This window comes from Triticum aestivum, chromosome 7D, assembly GCF_018294505.1.
Source record: "Triticum aestivum cultivar Chinese Spring chromosome 7D, IWGSC CS RefSeq v2.1, whole genome shotgun sequence".
NCBI classification, from domain to species: domain Eukaryota; kingdom Viridiplantae; phylum Streptophyta; class Magnoliopsida; order Poales; family Poaceae; genus Triticum; species Triticum aestivum.
Window position 1 is genome coordinate 84,748,457 of NC_057814.1, and position 18,464 is coordinate 84,766,920.

Genomic DNA, 18,464 nt, shown 5'->3' on the forward strand with positions numbered 1-18,464 from the left:
CGTGGGGCGGGGTGTGGCAGCGCGGCTGTGGGGCGGCGTCGAGGCAGGCCGGGTAGGAGAGCGGAGGGGATTGGTTCTGGGCCGACCGACCAGTGCGGGCGGGTGGGCCGAGCGGCGTGAAAGGGGGGAGGCGGGGCCGAGTGATTTCGTTAACGAAGATTTTAGACCATTGATTGTGTGATCAGACGGCTCATATTGTGATTTGGATCTGCCCTCTCGTGTTTTTATAGTGGTAGTAGATAGTACTAGATAGATAGATTTTGTGGGCAGTAATGCTACACGTACAAACGAGTTACAGGTTTTACAAAGAGGGTTAACTTGATTGGTGAGGCGGCCCACTCCCTTAAAATCGGGGGGCAAGTTTGTGATTGGTTAGTTGACGAAAAGAGTTTGTAAACTTATATATTTGTTTGGATGTCTAGCATTTTTGTTTTGTGGGTGCCAACGGACCCAAGCCGCAGCAACACTCAACACTCAACAGTGAGGGAGGGTCCACGCGCGCGGGTGTAGCTGCTACTGCTAGGAGCACTGTCGCGCTTTAAATTACTCCTCGTCCTCGAGGCTGAGGGCCGACGCAGACCATTTAGGCTGCAACCTGCAAGCCGGCCGGCCGAGGGAGGGGCGATGGGTTCCGACGCGGCGGCGGTGAGCACCGTGCGGGAGGCTGCGCGCATGACGTGGGAGGAGTCCAAGCGCGTCTGGGGCATCGGCATGCCCATCGCCATCGCCGGGCTCAGCATTTACGCCGTCGGCTCCGTCACCACCATCTTCGTTGGCCACCTCGGCAACCTGCCCCTCGCCGCCGCCTCCATCGGCCTCTCCGTCTTCGCCACCTTCTCCCTCGGATTCTTTGTATACGCTTTGCTCGGTCGCTAGATCACACACCGTTCTTAGTTAGTTCCTTGACTACGTTCTTCTGATGCTAATATGCGCGCGCGTGCATGCAGCTCGGCATGGGGAGCGCTCTGGAGACGCTGTGCGGGCAGGCGTTCGGCGCCGGCCAGGTGTCCATGCTTGGCGTCTACCTGCAGCGCTCCTGGATCATCCTCGCCGTCGCCGCGCTCCTCATGGTGCCCTTCTACGTCTTCGCCGAGCCGATCCTCCTCGCCATCGGCCAGGACCCCGCCGTCGCGCGCGAGGCCGCCCGCTTCGCGCTCTACATCCTCCCCGGCGCCTTGTCCTTCGCCGTCAACTTCCCCACCGCCAAGTTCCTCCAGTCGCAGAGCAAGGTCATCGTGCCCGTCTGGATCTGCGTCGGCAGCCTCTGCTTCCACGTCGCGCTCTCCTACCTCCTCGTCACCGTCCTCGGATGGGGCTCCCCCGGCGCCGCCGTCGCCTACAACCTCTCCCTCTGGGCCATCGCTCTGGGCCAGTCCGCCTACATCATCGGCTGGTGCAAGGACGGCTGGAGGGGCTGGTCCATAGCCGCCTTCAACGACATGTGGGCCTTCGTCAGGCTCTCCCTCGAGTCCGCCGTCATGATCTGCCTTGAGATCTGGTACCTCAGCACCATCACCGTCCTCACCGGCAACCTCCAGGATGCGCAGATTGCCGTCGACTCGCTGGGCGTCTGGTATACTCCACTATATATGCTTGCTTCACAAGACTCATCATACATGCATATGCATATAGTATATGGCTGATGGAGCTGACAGAATACTCGATCGTGCTTAATTAATTTTTCAGCATGAACATAAACGGGTGGGAGAATATGATCTTCATTGGCATCAACGCTGCTATCAGGTCAGCTTAATTCGAACTCTATAATTAAAATTTCATTGGTTCTTGTTTTGTTCAAGAATTCTTCACCTTCACCAACCGTCAAATTTTACTAGTTTCTAAACAAACTGCTACCACCTACTACCTCTTTACGTTTTCAGTGTTCGAGTCTCCAATGAGCTGGGCGCAGGCCGTCCAAGGGCAGCCATGCACGCTGTCATCGTCATCATTGCCGAGTCGCTGCTCATCGGGCTGCTATGCATGGCCCTCGTCTTGATCTTCAGAGATAACTTCGCCATCATCTACACCACCGATTTGGAGCTCCAGCACGCCGTCTCCAAGATCGCCGGACTCCTTGGCTTGACCATGGTGCTCAACAGCGTGCAGCCTGTGGTTTCAGGTACGATTCTTTCTGTTCATGCATGTACGTCACAGGCACATCATGCATGATCGATGATTTCATTTTTTGTCCATGCATGTCACCTCAACCTCATCCCCGGAGTTGATCTCATGATGGTTCAGGGGTTGCTGTTGGAGGAGGATGGCAAGGCCTTGTTGCATACATCAACCTAGGCTGCTACTACGTTCTCGGATTGCCCTTGGGCTATCTTCTCGGCTACAAGTTCAACTATGGAGTTGGGGTAATTCATTATACATGTTATTTCATTGGAGAGTGGCACTACTTTCCATATTTGATTGAACTACTACATATTGCAACATAATTAACGAATGATAAAGAACATTTACGGTGTCTATGATTTTGTGGCTCTAATTTCAGGGGATTTGGGCTGGTATGCTTTGCGGGATTGCACTTCAGACACTGATTTTACTCTTCATAGTGTGGAGAACAGATTGGAATGCAGAGGTATGAATTTCCATCACCCTTCCGGTTTTCACCATGTGTTTTGTGTGTGTGTCAAAACTTGATGAACACAACAACTTTTAAAGAGTCAATTAATTGAAGGATGTTAGCCTATCCTTATAATATAACTAACTGTTAATTAGGCACCAATTATTGAAACAACTATACATACAGGAACACATGTCATAAAACCTTTCCAATCTTCCATAACCACATATCGTACTTATGATTTCTTTCTTTCTTTGTGTTGATTTCAGACAAATTATATGTATTTTTTTCCTGTTATTTGTATGGAAATCCTGAGCTTTCCACCTTGCTCATCAACTGCAGGCTGCGCTAGCTTCAAGCCGTGTGCAAAAGTGGGGTGGCACCGATGGAACCAAGCCTCTCCTGGAAGATGACTAGATCACCTAAACATTATCTCTTCTTAAGATTGTCTTCGTATTGATGATATCATATATCATTGAGAAATTTTTAGTACCAACAATAGGGTATGAAACCAGGAACGCTCAAGATTAGGGGCCGTGATTTCTGATATCAAGTATCTGGCATCTGGCTTTGCTCGCCGCTCCTTCCTTCATATCAAGCGTGGGTTGAATATGTTGGCACATAAGTCAGTTTGTCGTTGTGAGCATATTGTAAATTGTTTTTACTGCGGTGTCATTCCGGAATGTATTCGGGGTGAAGTATGTATTGATGTTCATTAATCAATAATGTGCCAACTTTATTTATAAAAAAAGGTATGGAAACCAGGTTGAACATGCCAAATTACTTATATGCCTATGGATGTACATGCATCGTTACGAGTCTAAATGGTTGTGCGCATATTTGTATGTGGAGGCGGGTCTTTTTTTCTGTTATCTGGAAAAAAATCATCAACTTTGTTGACATGGTACCGATGCACTGTGAGTTACATAATTGTGTTTTTTCAAGGAAATGCTTAAAACTCATCTAGATGAGATATAGTTTGGTCCCATTCATTTTTTTTCTTTTCTTTACATCACTAATTGTCGGAGTAAATGACCACGGGTAGCCTAACCGACTCCCCCTGGCTCTTCGAAAAATTACCAGGCCAATCGAGCCTTCAAGCATCCAGAGCACGGGGCCGCCTTCCTCTGGCCAGCTATCCCCAAGACCGACTACTAGAAGGCGACCCGGCCTCAAAAACCTTCCCGAAGAAAGCTACGAGATGGCCGACTCCAGGAAGCCGGCCCCAAGAGGACCGACTCCTAGAAGCCGGCCATGAAGAAGGCCGACTCCCAAAAGCCGGCCAAGACTGCACCCACCAGGGCTGCACCCACATAACGGTGACAAGACGGGGCGTGGCCGCAGTATAGCCTGCCACCCCCGAATCCCGGAGCATGCATGGCCACAGTGCGCCGTACGGGTCAGCCATCCCCCGTCCGGCGCGGCACTGTAGCCATGTTGACCGCGACGTCACCCACGACAGGCGCCAGTACGGCCCGCGGGCGGCGGGCCCCTTCAGCCAGAGAGACGCTCGAGGGCGGCCCGGCCTCCCCTAGTCGGCCTGGGGCGTAGCCGGCTACCTCCCTCCCTCGAAGTATGTGCATCATTAAGGAGACAAGACGAGGTGAGGCTACAGTGAGAGCCCGCCAGGCGGCGGCACTATAGCCACGCTTATCTCGACAAAGCCCTCGTCATCAGGGGCGAGGCAACAGTAACCAGCTGCCGACAAGGCCCCCAGGCGGTGGGGCCGACCTGTCGGCCAAGATGCCGGCAGCCGGCGGGACCCACCAGTCGGCGGGCCCCAACGGCCGGCGGAGAAGCCGGCGAGCACAGACACTGACGACTGGGACCCGCACCCAACCGGATTACCATTGTACCCCTGGGGGGTAGGCTTATATAAACCCCCCGGGACACCCATGCAAAGGGTGGATCTCTACGATAGTTTTAGCCACCACGTAGAGGGAAGAGGAGAGCTAGCCTTGCCTTTCTTCCTCCTCTAGCCAAACAGCTCAAGGAGCACTTGTAGCTACTTGTGTTGATCTAGTGATCATGCGGAGACCCCGCAGAGCAGGACTAGGGGTGTTATCTCCACGGAGAGCCCCGAACCTGAGTAAGATTCGCCGGCGTGCATGTCTTCGCCTTATCCGTTTCCAGGCACCGGCGACGTCTTACTGGCTCCCACAATGATAAGCCACCCGTTGGCATATGTGCACCTACCACCCGACATTTGGCGCCCATCGTGGGGCCAGGTGCACCGTCGTCCGGAGACCTGTTCTGGACGGGAACCCTTTTCCTCCCCCGCGAGCGTAGCCAGCCCGCTACGCCTGATGGCGCTTGCCCTGACGCGCTGCAAGGCGTCGACGACGCCTGCGCGGCGAGCTGCCTCGCCGATCTTCTTGGCGAGACTCGCATCTCCGACGAGCCTGCGTCCGACGCAGGCACAGACTGGCCCGAGAGCCGCCTCGTCAGCCTCCTCGACCAGCTTCACGTCTCCAGCGAGCTTGCTGTGGACTTGGAGTCGGTCGGCTCCACCGACCCGATGCTTGTCGACTCCGACACGGCATCGCTTGACGCCTTCCCCACCAACATGGTGATCATCGACGATCCTCTCCCTCAAGCCGACAGTGGCAGCAGCGCTGTCACTGAGGTGCTGGTCATCAGCCACGGCGCCGTCTCGCGCGAGAACGCCCACGACGCCCTACAAGCGGCGCTGCACGACTTGTCCGTCCCCATCCCGGCCGACGCCGACGCTGAGACTCTGGAGGCACGCCGCCTCGCCCTCATCGCGGAGGGCCAAAAGATAGCATCCATGAGACGCCTCACTGAGGCTCACCAGCGCGAAGTCGACCGCGCCGCCTTTGGTACGCCGCCTCCTGGCGGGCCGAACCGGCCTCGTCAAGAAGCACGGCGCAGCCATCGCCAGCATGCTGGGAGCAGACCGCCCAGTCTACGCCACGCCACTCGAGAACCTGCGTGCCGCCCAGGCGGCCGTGGACGAGCTGAACGGGCTGGGGGCTGATGAGCTCCCCTACATGACTAGACGCATCCAGCAGCTGATCGACGCGGTCGCAGAACGGCATGAAGACGGCGCCTGCGCTGAGAGTCCTCCCCCACGCCGAGAACACGCCGCGACATCCCGGACGCCGACTGCAAGCGGCGCCCGCGCGAGAAAAGACAAGGAGCCGGCTGCTAGCCGCAGCCGGACTCGGGTCACCATTGAGCGTGACGCAGAAGGCCGCCCCCGAGCGGTGGAACGGCAAGGCAATCCGCCTCCCCCCCGCCTCGCGGGGAGAGATATCCCACCCCGCCGCCTGTCACGCATCCGACTCTCGGCGGCCGACTAGGCCACCGCGAAGGAGTCGGCGAGAATGATGCCCGCCACCGGATCGACCGCCTAGCGCGATCCCTGGCGCTAGAAGAAGAAGATGACGTCGGCCCGCCTTGCTTTGGCCCCCGCATCCGCGACGAGCACTTCCCCAAAGGGTTCTCACTCCCAAGAGACACGCCAAAATATAACGGCTCCGTGAAGCCGGAAGATTGGTTGATCGACTACTCTACCGCAGTCAGCATAGCAAACGGCAACAGGCGTGTTGCCGTGAAGTACGTCCCTCTCATGCTTCAAGGCACGACACGCACCTGGCTGAACAGCCTCAAGCCCTACAGCGTCAACAGCTGGCTAGACTTCACGGAAGTCTTCGTCCGCAACTTCACCAGCACATACAAGCGGCCTCCCAAGCCCCGCCAGCTCTCCTTATGCGTCCAAGGGCCCAGCGAATCGACTCGCGACTACCTCACGCATTGGGCCGAGCTCCGCAACTCCTGCGAGGGGGTGCACGAGGTTCAAGCCATAGAGTACTTCACCGCCGGGTGCCGAGAGGGCACCCTCCTCAAGCACCGACTCCTCTGCGACGAGCCGACTACCCTCGACGAGCTGCTGATCATAGCAGACAAGTACGCCACGGCCGACTCCTCGATGAAGACCGAGCTCCGAGTGGACGCCTCTGGAAAGGTGCCTGCTCCGGCTCCCAAGTCGCCGGCTGGTGACTCCAACCGACGCCCCTACTAGAACGGCCACAAGCGCAAGGCCCCTATGCCGCCTTCCACTAGTCGGCAAGTAGCCACCGTCGAAGACGAACAACCCGAAGAGCGGCCCGCGCCCAAGAAGAAGGGCAGCAGGCCGGCTTGGCAGCCGGCCTTCTCCTACGAGCAAACTCTTGATGCCCCCTGCAAGTTCCACAGCGGCACGAAGCCGTCCAACCACACGACCCGGAAGTGCCATTGGCTCACGCGGATCTCCAAGGGCGAGGGGCTGGTGCCGCCTCCACCTCCTGGCCCGCCGCCTCCAGCCCCTCAGCAGCTGGCTGTTCGACCAGCAGTCGGAGCCATTCAAGATGAGTTCCCAGATGAGCACGCCGCCTACGTCGTCTTCACGAGCCAGATTGAAGACAAGTGCAGTCAGCGCCGACAGCACCAAGAAGTCAACGCGGTCGCCTCCAGCAACCCCGAGTTCATGCATTGGTCTGAAAAGCCTATCAGCTGGAGCCGGGCCGATCACCCAGAGGTGATGCCGTCTCCCGGCTCTTATGCATTGGTGTTGGACGCCACCCTCGCGATAGAAAGGCGAGCTGCCCGTTTCTCCCGTGTGCTGATTGATGGTGGAAGCAGCATCAACATACTGTACCGCGACACCATGGAGAAGTTGAATCTCAAGGCGAAGCAGCTCATGCCAAGCCGGACTGTGTTCCATGGCATCGTGCCCGGCTTGTCATGTTCCCCAATCGGCAAGATCAAGATGGATGTTCTCTTCGGAGACAAGGATCACTTTCGCCGAGAAGCGATCTGGTTTGAAGTAGTGGATCTAGAGAGCCCTTACCACGCCTTGCTTGGCTGACCTGCCCTGGCCAAGTTCATGGCTGTGCCCCACTACGCCTACCTCAAGATGAAGATGCCGAGTTCAAAGGGGATCATCACCATAGCCGGAGACTACAAGAAGTCCATCGAATGTGCTGCAGCCAGCAGCCGACTAGCCAAGTCCCTCGTGATTGCTGAAGAGAAGAAGATGCTGGACCGAGTCGTGGCCATGGCCGGCAAGCAGCCGGCCCTGTCCCCCAACCCCAAGGAATATGATGCTTAGGGCTCCTTCCAGCCGGCCAAGGAAACAAAGAAGATACCTCTGGACCCGGAGAACCCGGAGAGGTTTGCTGTCATTGGTGCAAACCTGGACAGTAAATAGGAAGGCGAGCTCGTCGACTTCCTCCGTGAGAATCGGGACATCTTTGCATGGTCCCCAAAGGACATGCCGGGTGTTCCGAAGGATTTCGTCGAGCACAAGCTACACGTCCGAGCAGACGCGAAACCAGTCAAGCAGCCTCTCCGCCGACTGTAGGAGGAGAAGAGAAGGATCGTAGGAGAAGAGATAGCCCGGCTCCTGGCCGCCGGCTTCATCATGGAGGTGTTTTTTTCCAGAGTGGCTTGCCAACCCGGTCTTGGTGTTGAAGAAGAACAATAAATGGCGTATGTGTATAGATTACACCAGACTCAACAAAGCCTACCCCAAAGATCCGTTTGCCCTACCACGGATCGATCAAGTGATAGACTCCACAGCCGGATGCGAGCTGTTGAGTTTCTTGGATGCTTACTCAGGATACCACCAGATCAAGTTGGACCCAGCCGACCGCCTGAAGACCGCCTTCATCACACTATTCGGAGCTTTCTGCTACCTGACTATGACATTCGGCTTGAGAAATGTCGGTGCCACTTTTCAGCGTTGCATGCAGAAATGCCTCCTCAAGCAACTCGGCAGAAATGCCCACGTCTATGTAGACGATATTGTGGTGAAGACGGAGAAGCGCGGCACCCTACTGGAAGACCTCAGAGAAACGTTTGCCAACTTGCGCTGATTCCAGATCAAGCTCAACCCTGAGAAATGCGTGTTCGGAGTACCAGCCGGCCAGCTTCTAGGCTTTTTGGTCTCCGAACGCGGCATTGAGTGCAACCCAGTGAAGATCAAGGCCATAGAGAGAATGGAGATTCCTACCAAGCTGCGAGACGTTCAGAAGTTTACCGGGTGCCTGGCCTCCCTAAACTGCTTTATCAGCCGGCTAGGGGAGAAGGCTCTCCCCCTGTACCGACTCATGAAGAAGTCCACCCACTTCGAGTGGAACGACCAAGCAGACCAAGCTTTCCACGAGTTAAAGAAGATGCTGACCACACCGCCTGTCCTGGCAGCGCCGACTGAGAAAGAGCCCATGCTCCTTTACATTGCTGCGACTAGCCGAGTGGTCAGTACAGTCATCGTGGTCCAACGCCCATAAGAAGGCCGAGCTCAGTTGGTCCAGAGGCCGGTATATTATTTGAGCGAAGTACTGTCCACCTCGAAGCAAAACTACCCGCATTACCAGAAGATGTGCTATGGAGTGTACTTCGCCGCCAAGAAGCTGAAGCCCTACTTTCAAGAGCATCCCATCACGGTCGTATGCACTGCCCCGCTTGCCGAGATCATAGGCAGCCGGGATGCATCCGGCCGGGTGGCTAAGTGGGCCATTGCGCTGGCTCCTTACACGATCTTCTACCAGCCCCGCACCGCCATCAAGTCCCAAGCATTGGCCGACTTCCTTGTTGACTGGGCCGAGACCCAGTACCTACCGCCGGCTCCCGACTCCACTCATTGGCGGATGCACTTCGACGGATCCAAGATGCGCACCGGCTTGGGAGCCGGCATCGTCCTCACCTCTCCCAAGGGCGACAAGCTCAGATACACATTGCAAATCCATTTTGCTGCCTCCAACAATGTGGCCGAGTACGAGGCGCTCATACACGGGCTCCGGCTATCCAAAGAACTCGGCATACGCCGGATCCTGTGTTATGGCGACTCGGATTTGGTGGTCCAACAGTCATCTGGCGACTGGGACGCCAAGGACGCAAACATGGCGAGCTATCGATTCCTCGTCCAACAAATCAGCGGATACTTTGAAGGGTGCGAGTTCCTCCACGTGCCACGGGCCGACAACGAGCAAGCCGATGCCCTGGCACGGATTGGCTCCACCCGACAAGCTATACCAACCGGCGTCTCTCTCCAGCGCCTCCTCAAACCGTCTGTCAAGCCGTCTCCAGAATCGGACTCCATCTTCGTACCGCCTGCCCCTATGCAGTCGGATCCGACTGGGGGAACCCAGCAGTCGGCTTGGGGACTTCGACAAGCGGCCCGGGGACTGCCGTAGTCGCACCCGGCTCGGGGACTTCAGAACCCGGCCCGGGGACTGCAGCAGTCGGCCCGGGGACTGCAACGACACAACAGGTGGTGGCCGACTCCAACTCTTCACCACCCAACCCACCCACCCGGGTCACAGTAGCCGTACTGACAACAGAAGAAGTCACAGCTCCATCATGGGCCCAGCCCATCCTCAACTTCCTAGTAAACAGAGAGCTGCCGACTGATGAGATCTCGGCAAGACTAGTTCAACGCCGAGCCGGAGCATACGCAATAATAAACAGAGAACTTGTTAAGCGTTGCGTCACTGGAGTCTTCCAGCGCTGCATCGAGCCAGAGAACGGCATAGCAATCCTCAAGGATATCCACCAAGGCGAATGCGGCCACCACGCGGCCTCAAGATCACTTGTCGCCAAAGCTTTCTGCCATGGTTTCTTCTGGCCGACTGCTTTGGAAGACGCCAAGGAATTAGTCAAATGCTGCAAAGGATGCCAAGTCTTCAGCTCCAAGCAACACCTGCCGGCTTCTGCACTCAAGACCATCCCCCTCACCTGGCCCTTTGCCGTTTGGGGGCTGGACATGGTGGGCCCATTCAAGACAGCCCGCGGCGGCATGACACATCTGCTTGTCGCCGTGGACAAATTCACCAAGTGGATTGAAGCGAAACCAATCAAGAAGCTGAACGGGTCGACTGCCGTGACATTCATCGCAGATATCACCACTCGGTATGGTATACCACACAGCATCATCACCGACAACGGCACAAATTTTGCCAAGGGAGCACTGGCACGTTTCTGCGCGACACAGGGCATCCGACTGGACTTAGCGTCCGTTGCCCACCCGCAGTCAAACGGCCAGGTCGAGCAAGCAAACGGCCTCATCCTCTCCGGCATCAAGTCCCGACTGGTCGTACCACTGGAGCGTTCGGCCGGCTGCTGGCTCGATGAGCTGCCGGCTGTCCTCTGGAGTCTACGTACTACCCCGAACAAGTCAACCGGCTTCACTCCTTTCTTCCTTGTGTATGGTGCCGAGGCTGTCATCCCAACTGACATCGAGTTCGACTCGCCTCGGGTCACCATGTACACGAAGGCGGAGGCCAAGGAAGCGCGAGAAGATGGTGTCGACCTGCTGGAAGAAGGCCGGCTGTTAGCACTCAGCCGGTCCGCCATCTACCAGCAGGGTTTGCGCCGTTACCACAACCGGAAGGTCAAGCCAAGATCCTTCCAAGAAGGCGATCTTGTGCTCCGGCTGATCCAGCGAACAGCCGGCCAGCACAAGCTCTCGGCCCCTTGGGAAGGCCCATTCGTCATTAGCAAGGCCCTAGGCAACGACTCCTACTACCTGATCGACGCACAGAAGCCGAGGGCACGCAAGAGGGATGATTCCGGCAAGGAGTCGGAACGACCATGGAACGCCAATCTCCTGAGAAGATTTTACATTTAAAAGCAATATGTATCACGCTACCTTTTTGTATTAAGTACAAGACAACGGGCCCCCTGAGGCGCACTCGGGGACTACCCTCCTTTATCTATGAATGACGAGTGTCATACCCATGAATGTACTATTACATTTGATTCTCTATCTGGCACCGGGTTCGACTAGTCGGCCCGAGGACTGGCCGCCTTGAGTTATATTAAAAGTTCTACCTGAAGTTAGACAAGTAGTGTGCCAGCACCCGAGCCCTCTCTTGTTGTAAGTCGCAGCTCGAAAAACCGACTGTCCGACTGGCAAGAGCCAAAGGCAGGAAAGGTTGCCCACACGAAAAACGGCTAAGGACTAACGAACCTATATAACACAAGCCGGCCTCCCACCACACCTACCGGCTGTCAGAACAGCCGGCTGGTCGGCTTCCCAGTCACTTCGCTACAATCCAAGAAAGCTAGAGTACTTGCCCTCCCAACCGGCCAAGTACTTCTCCAGCCACAGACTGCAGAGCAGCTGTCCGGCTGGGAAGGCGGCAACCAAGGGAGGGCGGCAAAGGAAACAGCCAAAGGATGAAAAGCAAGAACAATGGGAAGCCAAACACATGCATGATTATATTTACACATAAGGCCTTCAACAGGCCGGCAGTCAATATAGTTTGAATACACCCCAAGTGGGTGGAACTGCGCAAACTTAACAAAATATCGTTCAAAGAGTAATAAAACAGGAAAGTAAAGGCGGCAGATTAGGCTAAGGGCGCAACAGGCGAGCCGGGCTGGTCGGTGGAGACGGCATCACCGGCTGGAGGAGTGGCCGGCTGGCGAGTCTCGGCTTGATCATCGCCGGCTGCAGGCGGTGCGCTCGCACGCGCCTTGTTGCTGGAGGCACGGTCAAGCTGAGGCTGGCCGGCTGCTCCACCATCTGGCACGGCGTCTTCACCCTCCTCCTCCTCCTCGCCCTCGTCGCTGGAATCGATCTCCTCCGCCGAGTCCTCGCCATCTGCTGGGTTCAGCCCGAACCACTCCTCCGGTTGGGCAACGTCGTTATCATCCACCTCAGGAGCAAAGGCGCTGGTGTCGGTGTAGTCGGCGATCGCCGAGGCACGCTGGATGATAGCCGGCCGCGCCGGCTCCAGCTCCGTGTCGGCCTCCTGCCGCCAGGTGGCTAGCTGGTCCAAGATCAGCTCAGGATACCAGGCTTTGACGAACTCCAGCGCCCGCCTAGCGCCTGACCGAGCTGCAGAAGCCTTCCAAGCCTCGAAGCGGCCGGCCGCTACCTCTAGCCAGTCGGCAGTCCGACTGAGGATGCGGGGAATCACCTCGCCAGGCCAGAGAGCGGCCAGCACTTGTGCCCCAACACGTTGAAGCCGGCGGAGCATGCGGCGAGCCGGCTGGAGGCGGGCTTGAATCGCCAGGAGCTGTTCCTCAAGCGACCGGCGAGCGTTCGGCGCGATCTCAGCGCCAGCCTGCCTTTGCGCCTCGCGGAGGGCCTCAACGACCTGGTTGGCGGCAGTAGAGTAACCAGGGAAGTACTCTGCACAAGAAAGAAAGAAAGAGATAGAAGAGAAAAATACAAAGTTAGAGAATGAACCAAACGGCAAGCGGCAAGCAAGGAATGAAGAAGAAGGAGGCCTACCGTCAACCAAGTCTTCGATCTGGCCGTAGCCGTTGATCAACGACTGCCTCGCCTCAGCCCAGCTCGCGCCTCGGTCTCGTACATGGCTTGGAGGGCGGCCTCGCTATCCTGCACCGCCTTCAGGGCCGCCTTGTGGCTCTCCTCCTGGTCGGCCAGCTTCTTGACCAAGCGGTCACGCTCCTGAGCCAAGGCGTCGAACTCGGCTTCCTTAGCGCGAAGGGCGGCCTGGGTCCCACCCAGCTGCTCCCTCAGTTTGGCGTTGGCCGCTGCAGATATGGCAGAGAAGAAAAGAGCAATAAGAAAGAAGTCGTCGGGAAAGATCCGACCCGACTGCTCAGCAGTCGGCCCGAATCTCGGGGACTACACCCAGTGGGTGCGCTGACGCGCCCCCACGTGAGATAAAAGATGAAGCACTTACTCCGGCTCTCAGTTAGATCAGCAGTCTTCTGGGTCAGCTCCCGAGCCTGGGAGTTGAAGGCAGCCGCATGGAGGTTGTGGTAGTCCTGCAAGTCGGACAGAGAAGCGAATGAGAACAAGATAGCAAACAAAGCCTATCAAGAAGTTCCAAGCCGCCTGCTCAGCAGCCGACTCGGAACTCGGGGACTACACCCAGTGGGTGCGCTGACGCGCCCCCACGGAAGAAACCAAGATCAAGAAGCAAAAAACGGGAAGACTCACCCGAATGGCCGCCCGTGTCGCGAGGAACTCGTCATTATACTGCCTCAGCACTGCGGCCTGGGACTGAAGCCGGTTCCGGACTTCTTGCGCCGCCACATTCACCACGGCCGTCCCACCACCCGGCGTCCACCCCGAGCTGGCGCTGGCCGTCTCCACGTCCTGGGCCGACGAGCTGGAGCCCGCGGCCTTCTGCGGGTCCGGAGCCGAAGTTGCCTTCCCCGCGCGCTGGCGCGATGGCGACCGGACCACCAGGTCCGTCCTCACAGCCGGCTCGCCTCCAGCCGATTGCGCAGGCGGCGCGTTAGGCCGGCTGCCTTGGGCCGCCCCAGTCGGCGAGGGCGGTGCCGCCTCCCTCTCCTGGACGACGACATCGTCCTCCCTCTCCATCCCCAGCAGGTCGCCGCCGGCTTCCTCCGGCGGGAGCTCTGGGATCTCGGGCACCGCGACATGCAGGGGGTGACAAGCAAGGCCCCCTCCGCTGCCGCTGCGGCTGCAGCCTCCGCCTGGGCCTTGGCCGCCGCGTCGGCTTGTGCCTTCGCCGACTCCTCCGCCTCCTCCTGCGCCGCCTTGGCGGCAACCGCCCTCAGCTCTTCCGCCTCCCGCTCCTCCCGCGCCTCCCGCGCATTTCGCTCCGTCGCCGCTTGAAGCTCGGCGCGGGGGTCCATGCGGCGGGTGCTCCCGGATCCCCCCGGCGATCCAACCACGGAGGCGGCAGCAACCCGCTCAAGAGAAAGCGGAGCCCTGATTTTTGAGACAAGACAAGGATTCAGAAATCAACAAGAAAAGAAGAAGGAATATGCAAGAGAATCTACACTTACGCCGAAACCGTTTGCCGCTTCTTCACCACCTTGCGGAAGCGGGCCGCCTTCGCGGCCGCCTCATCCCGCTTGGTCGCCGCCGCCCCGCCCTTGGGCTTCTTCGACCGACTGCCGAACAAGCCCGACGCGGCCCGGCGCTTCTGCGCGCCGCCTCGAGCAGGCGGCGCGGCGGAGGAACCCGCGCCATGGTCGGATGCCGGCTGGCGGCGCGGGACGATTTTTCCGCCTCGTCATCATCCGGCCAGTCGTCGAAGCTGGCTCCAAGCCCGGAGCCGCCTGCTTCGCCGCCTCCCGCCTCAGTGTTGTCGTCCATGGCGGCCGCCCCCAAGTCGGGGTCTTCCAAGTCATGCTCCGCCCGGTCGGGGAGAAATTGGCGATCCGCCCCCGCTGTCCCGGCCGCAGGTCGATGAGAGGGCTCTGCCAAGACGTGCCGACTGGTCAGAGTCGGCCAAGAAAAATTTGGTGACAAAACTAAAAGAAGAGAAGATAAAGAAAGCATACCGTAGGCGGGGGATGAGCACGGGAGTACGGCTCCTTGCCAAACTGCCACTCTGCGGAGAGCTTGCAGTTCGCGAGATAGTTCACCATATGAGCCACCTCGTCATGAGGCATCTCCTTGGTGCACATCCGACTCGGATCGAGTTGGCCCCTCATTTGACTGATCAAATGAGGGCGGCTTTGAAGCGGGAGCACCCGGCGCACCACGAAGGCAGCCAGCAGGTCGGACCCAGTCAGGCCCTCCGACTGGATCATTACTCGGAGTCGGGCGACGGCAGCGACTCCAGCCGGCGACAGCGTCCTGGCCCGATAGGACCACTGGGGCCGCCTCCCAGCCGGCGGGCCAGCTACGTAAGCCGGCAAGTTGACGTAGTCGCCTTGCGGGGCGACGTTCTTCACGTAGAAGTACGATTTCTGCCAGCGCTTCACCGACTGGATCAGCGTGATGACAAGGAAGGGGTTGTCGGCTGCCGGCCTCCGCATCGCGATGAAAGCGCCGCTCTGAGCCGGCACGCCCTGCATGCGGGTGCCGAGCTTGGATTGGAAGAATTCCCCCCAGAGCTCGAGGGTGGGAAGAACGCCAAGAAAGCCCTCGCACATAGTGACGAAGGCGAACAGCAGCACCACCGTGTTTGGAGTGAGGTGGTGCGGCTGGAGCTGATAAAAGTCGAGGAAGGAGCGGAAGAAGGCGCTCGCGGGCAGACCGAGGCCGCGCAGGAAGTGCGAGCGAAAGATTACCCGCTCGCCTTCCTCCAGCGCCGGCGTGATCTCCTTCTCCCGCGCGAGACGGACTTGCACCTGGTCCTTGCGGGGCAACAGCCGCGTCTTGCGGAGGAAGTCGATGTGGTCCGTGTGGACGTTGGAGCCATCCCAGTCTCCGTCGTACTGCATGATGGCGACAAGCTGGCGAGAAAGGGTGCGACGGCAGAGAAAGCACGGCCCCGTGGCGGCGAAGCTGCGGGGTAGTGCGAAGATTGGTGGGACGGCGCGGCAGCAAGATGCTACTGCGATGGAAAGAAGGAGGAAGAAGATGGCGGGGAGAGGATGAGCGTGCGAGCGTCTGCCGCTCCCCCTCCTCCCCCTACTTATATCCTCGTGCGGCGAAGCTGAGGAGGCGAGGCGTGGGGGGAACGTGGGATTAACTGCGCCCACTCCCCCACGTCCCACGATTACTGCGCCCTAACGACGTGCAGAAACTGCCGCCGGAAGGCGTGCGGCCCGCTTTGGGCCACAGAGAATCCGCGTCTGGGCCTAGGCGTAGGAGTGATGGGCCCCCGGCCTGCGGCGACGTCCTGTCGCGCGCGTTGGTTGGCAGGCTTTTTTCAGCCGGAGGGTGCCACGTGGTACGCGGGCAGCGAGCGGCCGGCCGCAACCCGGCGCGCGCACCAACCGACTCCCGCCTTCAGACTTCAGAAATTTCGCCAAGACGGCGCACCCAACCGAAGCCGGCTCCTAGCTGCTGGCTCGTCAAGATAAGAAGCTGACCGAGCTTCTCGACCCCCTCTCAGCCTCGAAGCCCAACCAGCTTCGGGGACTACTGTCGGAGTAAATGGCTACGGGTAGCCTAACCGACTCCCCCTAGCTCTTCGAAAAATTACCAGGCCAATCGAGCCTTCAAACATCCAGAGCACGGGGCCGCCTTCCTCTGGCCGGCTATCCCCAAGACCGACTACCAGAAGGCGACCCGGCCTCAAAAACCTTCCGAAGAAAGCTACGAGATGGCCGACTCCAGGAAGCCGGCCCCAAGAGAACCGACTCCCAGAAGCCGGCCATGAAGAAGGCCGACTCCCAGAAGCCGGCCAAGACTGCACCCACCAGGGCTGCACCCACATAACGGTGATAAGACGGGGCGTGGCCGCAGTACAGCCTGCCACCCCCGAATCCCGGAGCATGCATGGTCACAGTGCGCCGTACGGGTCAGCCATCCCCCGTCCGGCGCGGCACTGTAGCCATGTTGACCGCGACGTCACCCACGACAGGCGCCAGTACGGCCCGCGGGCGGCGGGCCCCTTCAGCCAGAGAGACGCTCGAGGGCGTCCCGGCCTCCCCTAGTCGGCCTGGGGCGTAGCCGGCTCCCAATAGCCGGCTACCTCCCTCCCTCGAAGTATGTGCATCATTAAGGAGACAAGACGAGGTGAGGCTACAGTGAGAGCCCGCCAGGCGGCGGTACTGTAGCCACGCTTATCTCGACAAAGCCCTCATCATCAGGGGCGAGGCAATAGTAACCAGCCGCCGACAAGGCCCCCAGGCGATGGGACCGGCCTGTCGGCCAAGAGGCCGGCAGCCGGCGGGACCCACCAGTCGGCGGGCCCCAACAGCCGGCGGAGAAGCCGGCGAGCACAGACACTGACGACTGGGACCCACACCCAGCCGGATTACCATTGTACCCCTGGGGGTAGGCCTATATAAACCCCCCGGGGCACCCTTGCAAAGGGTGGATCTCTAAGATAGTTTTAGCCACTACGTAGAGGGAAGAGGAGAGCTAGCCTTGCCTTTCTTCCTCCTCTAGCCAAACAGCTCAAGGAGCACTTGTAGCTACTTGTATTGATCTAGTGATCATGCGGAGACCCCGCAGAACAGGACTAGGGGTGTTATCTCCACGGAGAGCCCCGAACCTGGGTAAGATTCGCCGGCGTGCATGTCTTCGCCTTATCCCGTTTCCAGGCACCGGCGACGTCTTACTGGCTCCCACAATGATAAGCCACCCGTTGGCATATGTCGCACCTACCACCCGACACTAATAGAGGTTGTCATTGTTTTTCCCCGTGCTGCCTTTTCTTGTTGTTATGTAGGCTGGGCTGGGCTTGTTTTGTACTACGTAGCTATGTACTCCTCGTCCACTGCTGCTTGTGTCTTGTTTTCTTTTTCTTTTTTCTTTTTACATTTGCATGGCTGGAGTATTTGAGAAAAAAAGGAAGGAAGTGCTTAGACACACATCTTCTACGCATGTCAAGTAGGATATAGTATGCATCATGTTCACTGGTGCTTGTGTCTTGTTTCTTTTTTTTTTGCATTTGCATTTGCATGGATCATGTCATTTTACTCCCCTAGACTAGATAACATGGCGACACGTGTCTTGTTCACTTGCAACCATACATATAAATATAATACAAATTTGATGTAGCGATCCTGTCTCAAATAGTCGTGGTTGCATCAAATATGACGTGTGTCACATGTAGTTGCACAAAGGTGAGCGGGCAGAAAAAATGTTATTTTTGAAAAAAAAATTGAGTCACACATATTGCACAATTGTTGTGACGGGTGAAATTTTGCATGTGTGCGTCACATGCAACTCGTGCTCATGCGACTAGTAGAAAAATCTAAATAAAATTAAATCAAGCATATGCACCAACTTTGCGCACGTACGCACTGGCATGAGAACATAAAAATAAAAATAAAAAGCAAACACACAATTGGCCTATCTCCAATTGTAGTCGCTTTGTGCATGTGCACTTGCAGCCTTGCAGTTGCATGTGGACATGTAACTTGCCCGGCAACCCTCTCGCCACTATAATCGCAGTCAATATGTGCCCATGTAGTTGCAGTCGAGTTATAACTTTTACAGTTGCATGTCTAGTGGTGAACATGCAACTGGCCCCGACACTCTCACTCGACCCTAGTTGCAGTCACATGCGTGCCCCTGATGTTGCAGTTG

The 18,464-nt window shown here is 57.8% G+C and overlaps 1 protein-coding gene across 1 annotated transcript; it reads left to right on the forward strand.

The window, feature by feature from the left end:
* Window positions 1-557: 557 nt before the first annotated feature.
* Window positions 558-3,330, forward strand: LOC123166440 (protein DETOXIFICATION 35). The gene is made up of 7 exons (XM_044584243.1): window positions 558-852; window positions 948-1,573; window positions 1,687-1,743; window positions 1,881-2,119; window positions 2,242-2,360; window positions 2,498-2,584; window positions 2,912-3,330. The coding sequence occupies exons 1-7, from the start codon at window positions 625-627 to the stop codon at window positions 2,984-2,986; spliced, it is 1,431 nt and encodes a 476-aa protein (XP_044440178.1). The 5' UTR covers window positions 558-624; the 3' UTR covers window positions 2,987-3,330.
* The last annotated feature ends 15,134 nt before the right edge of the window (window positions 3,331-18,464 follow it).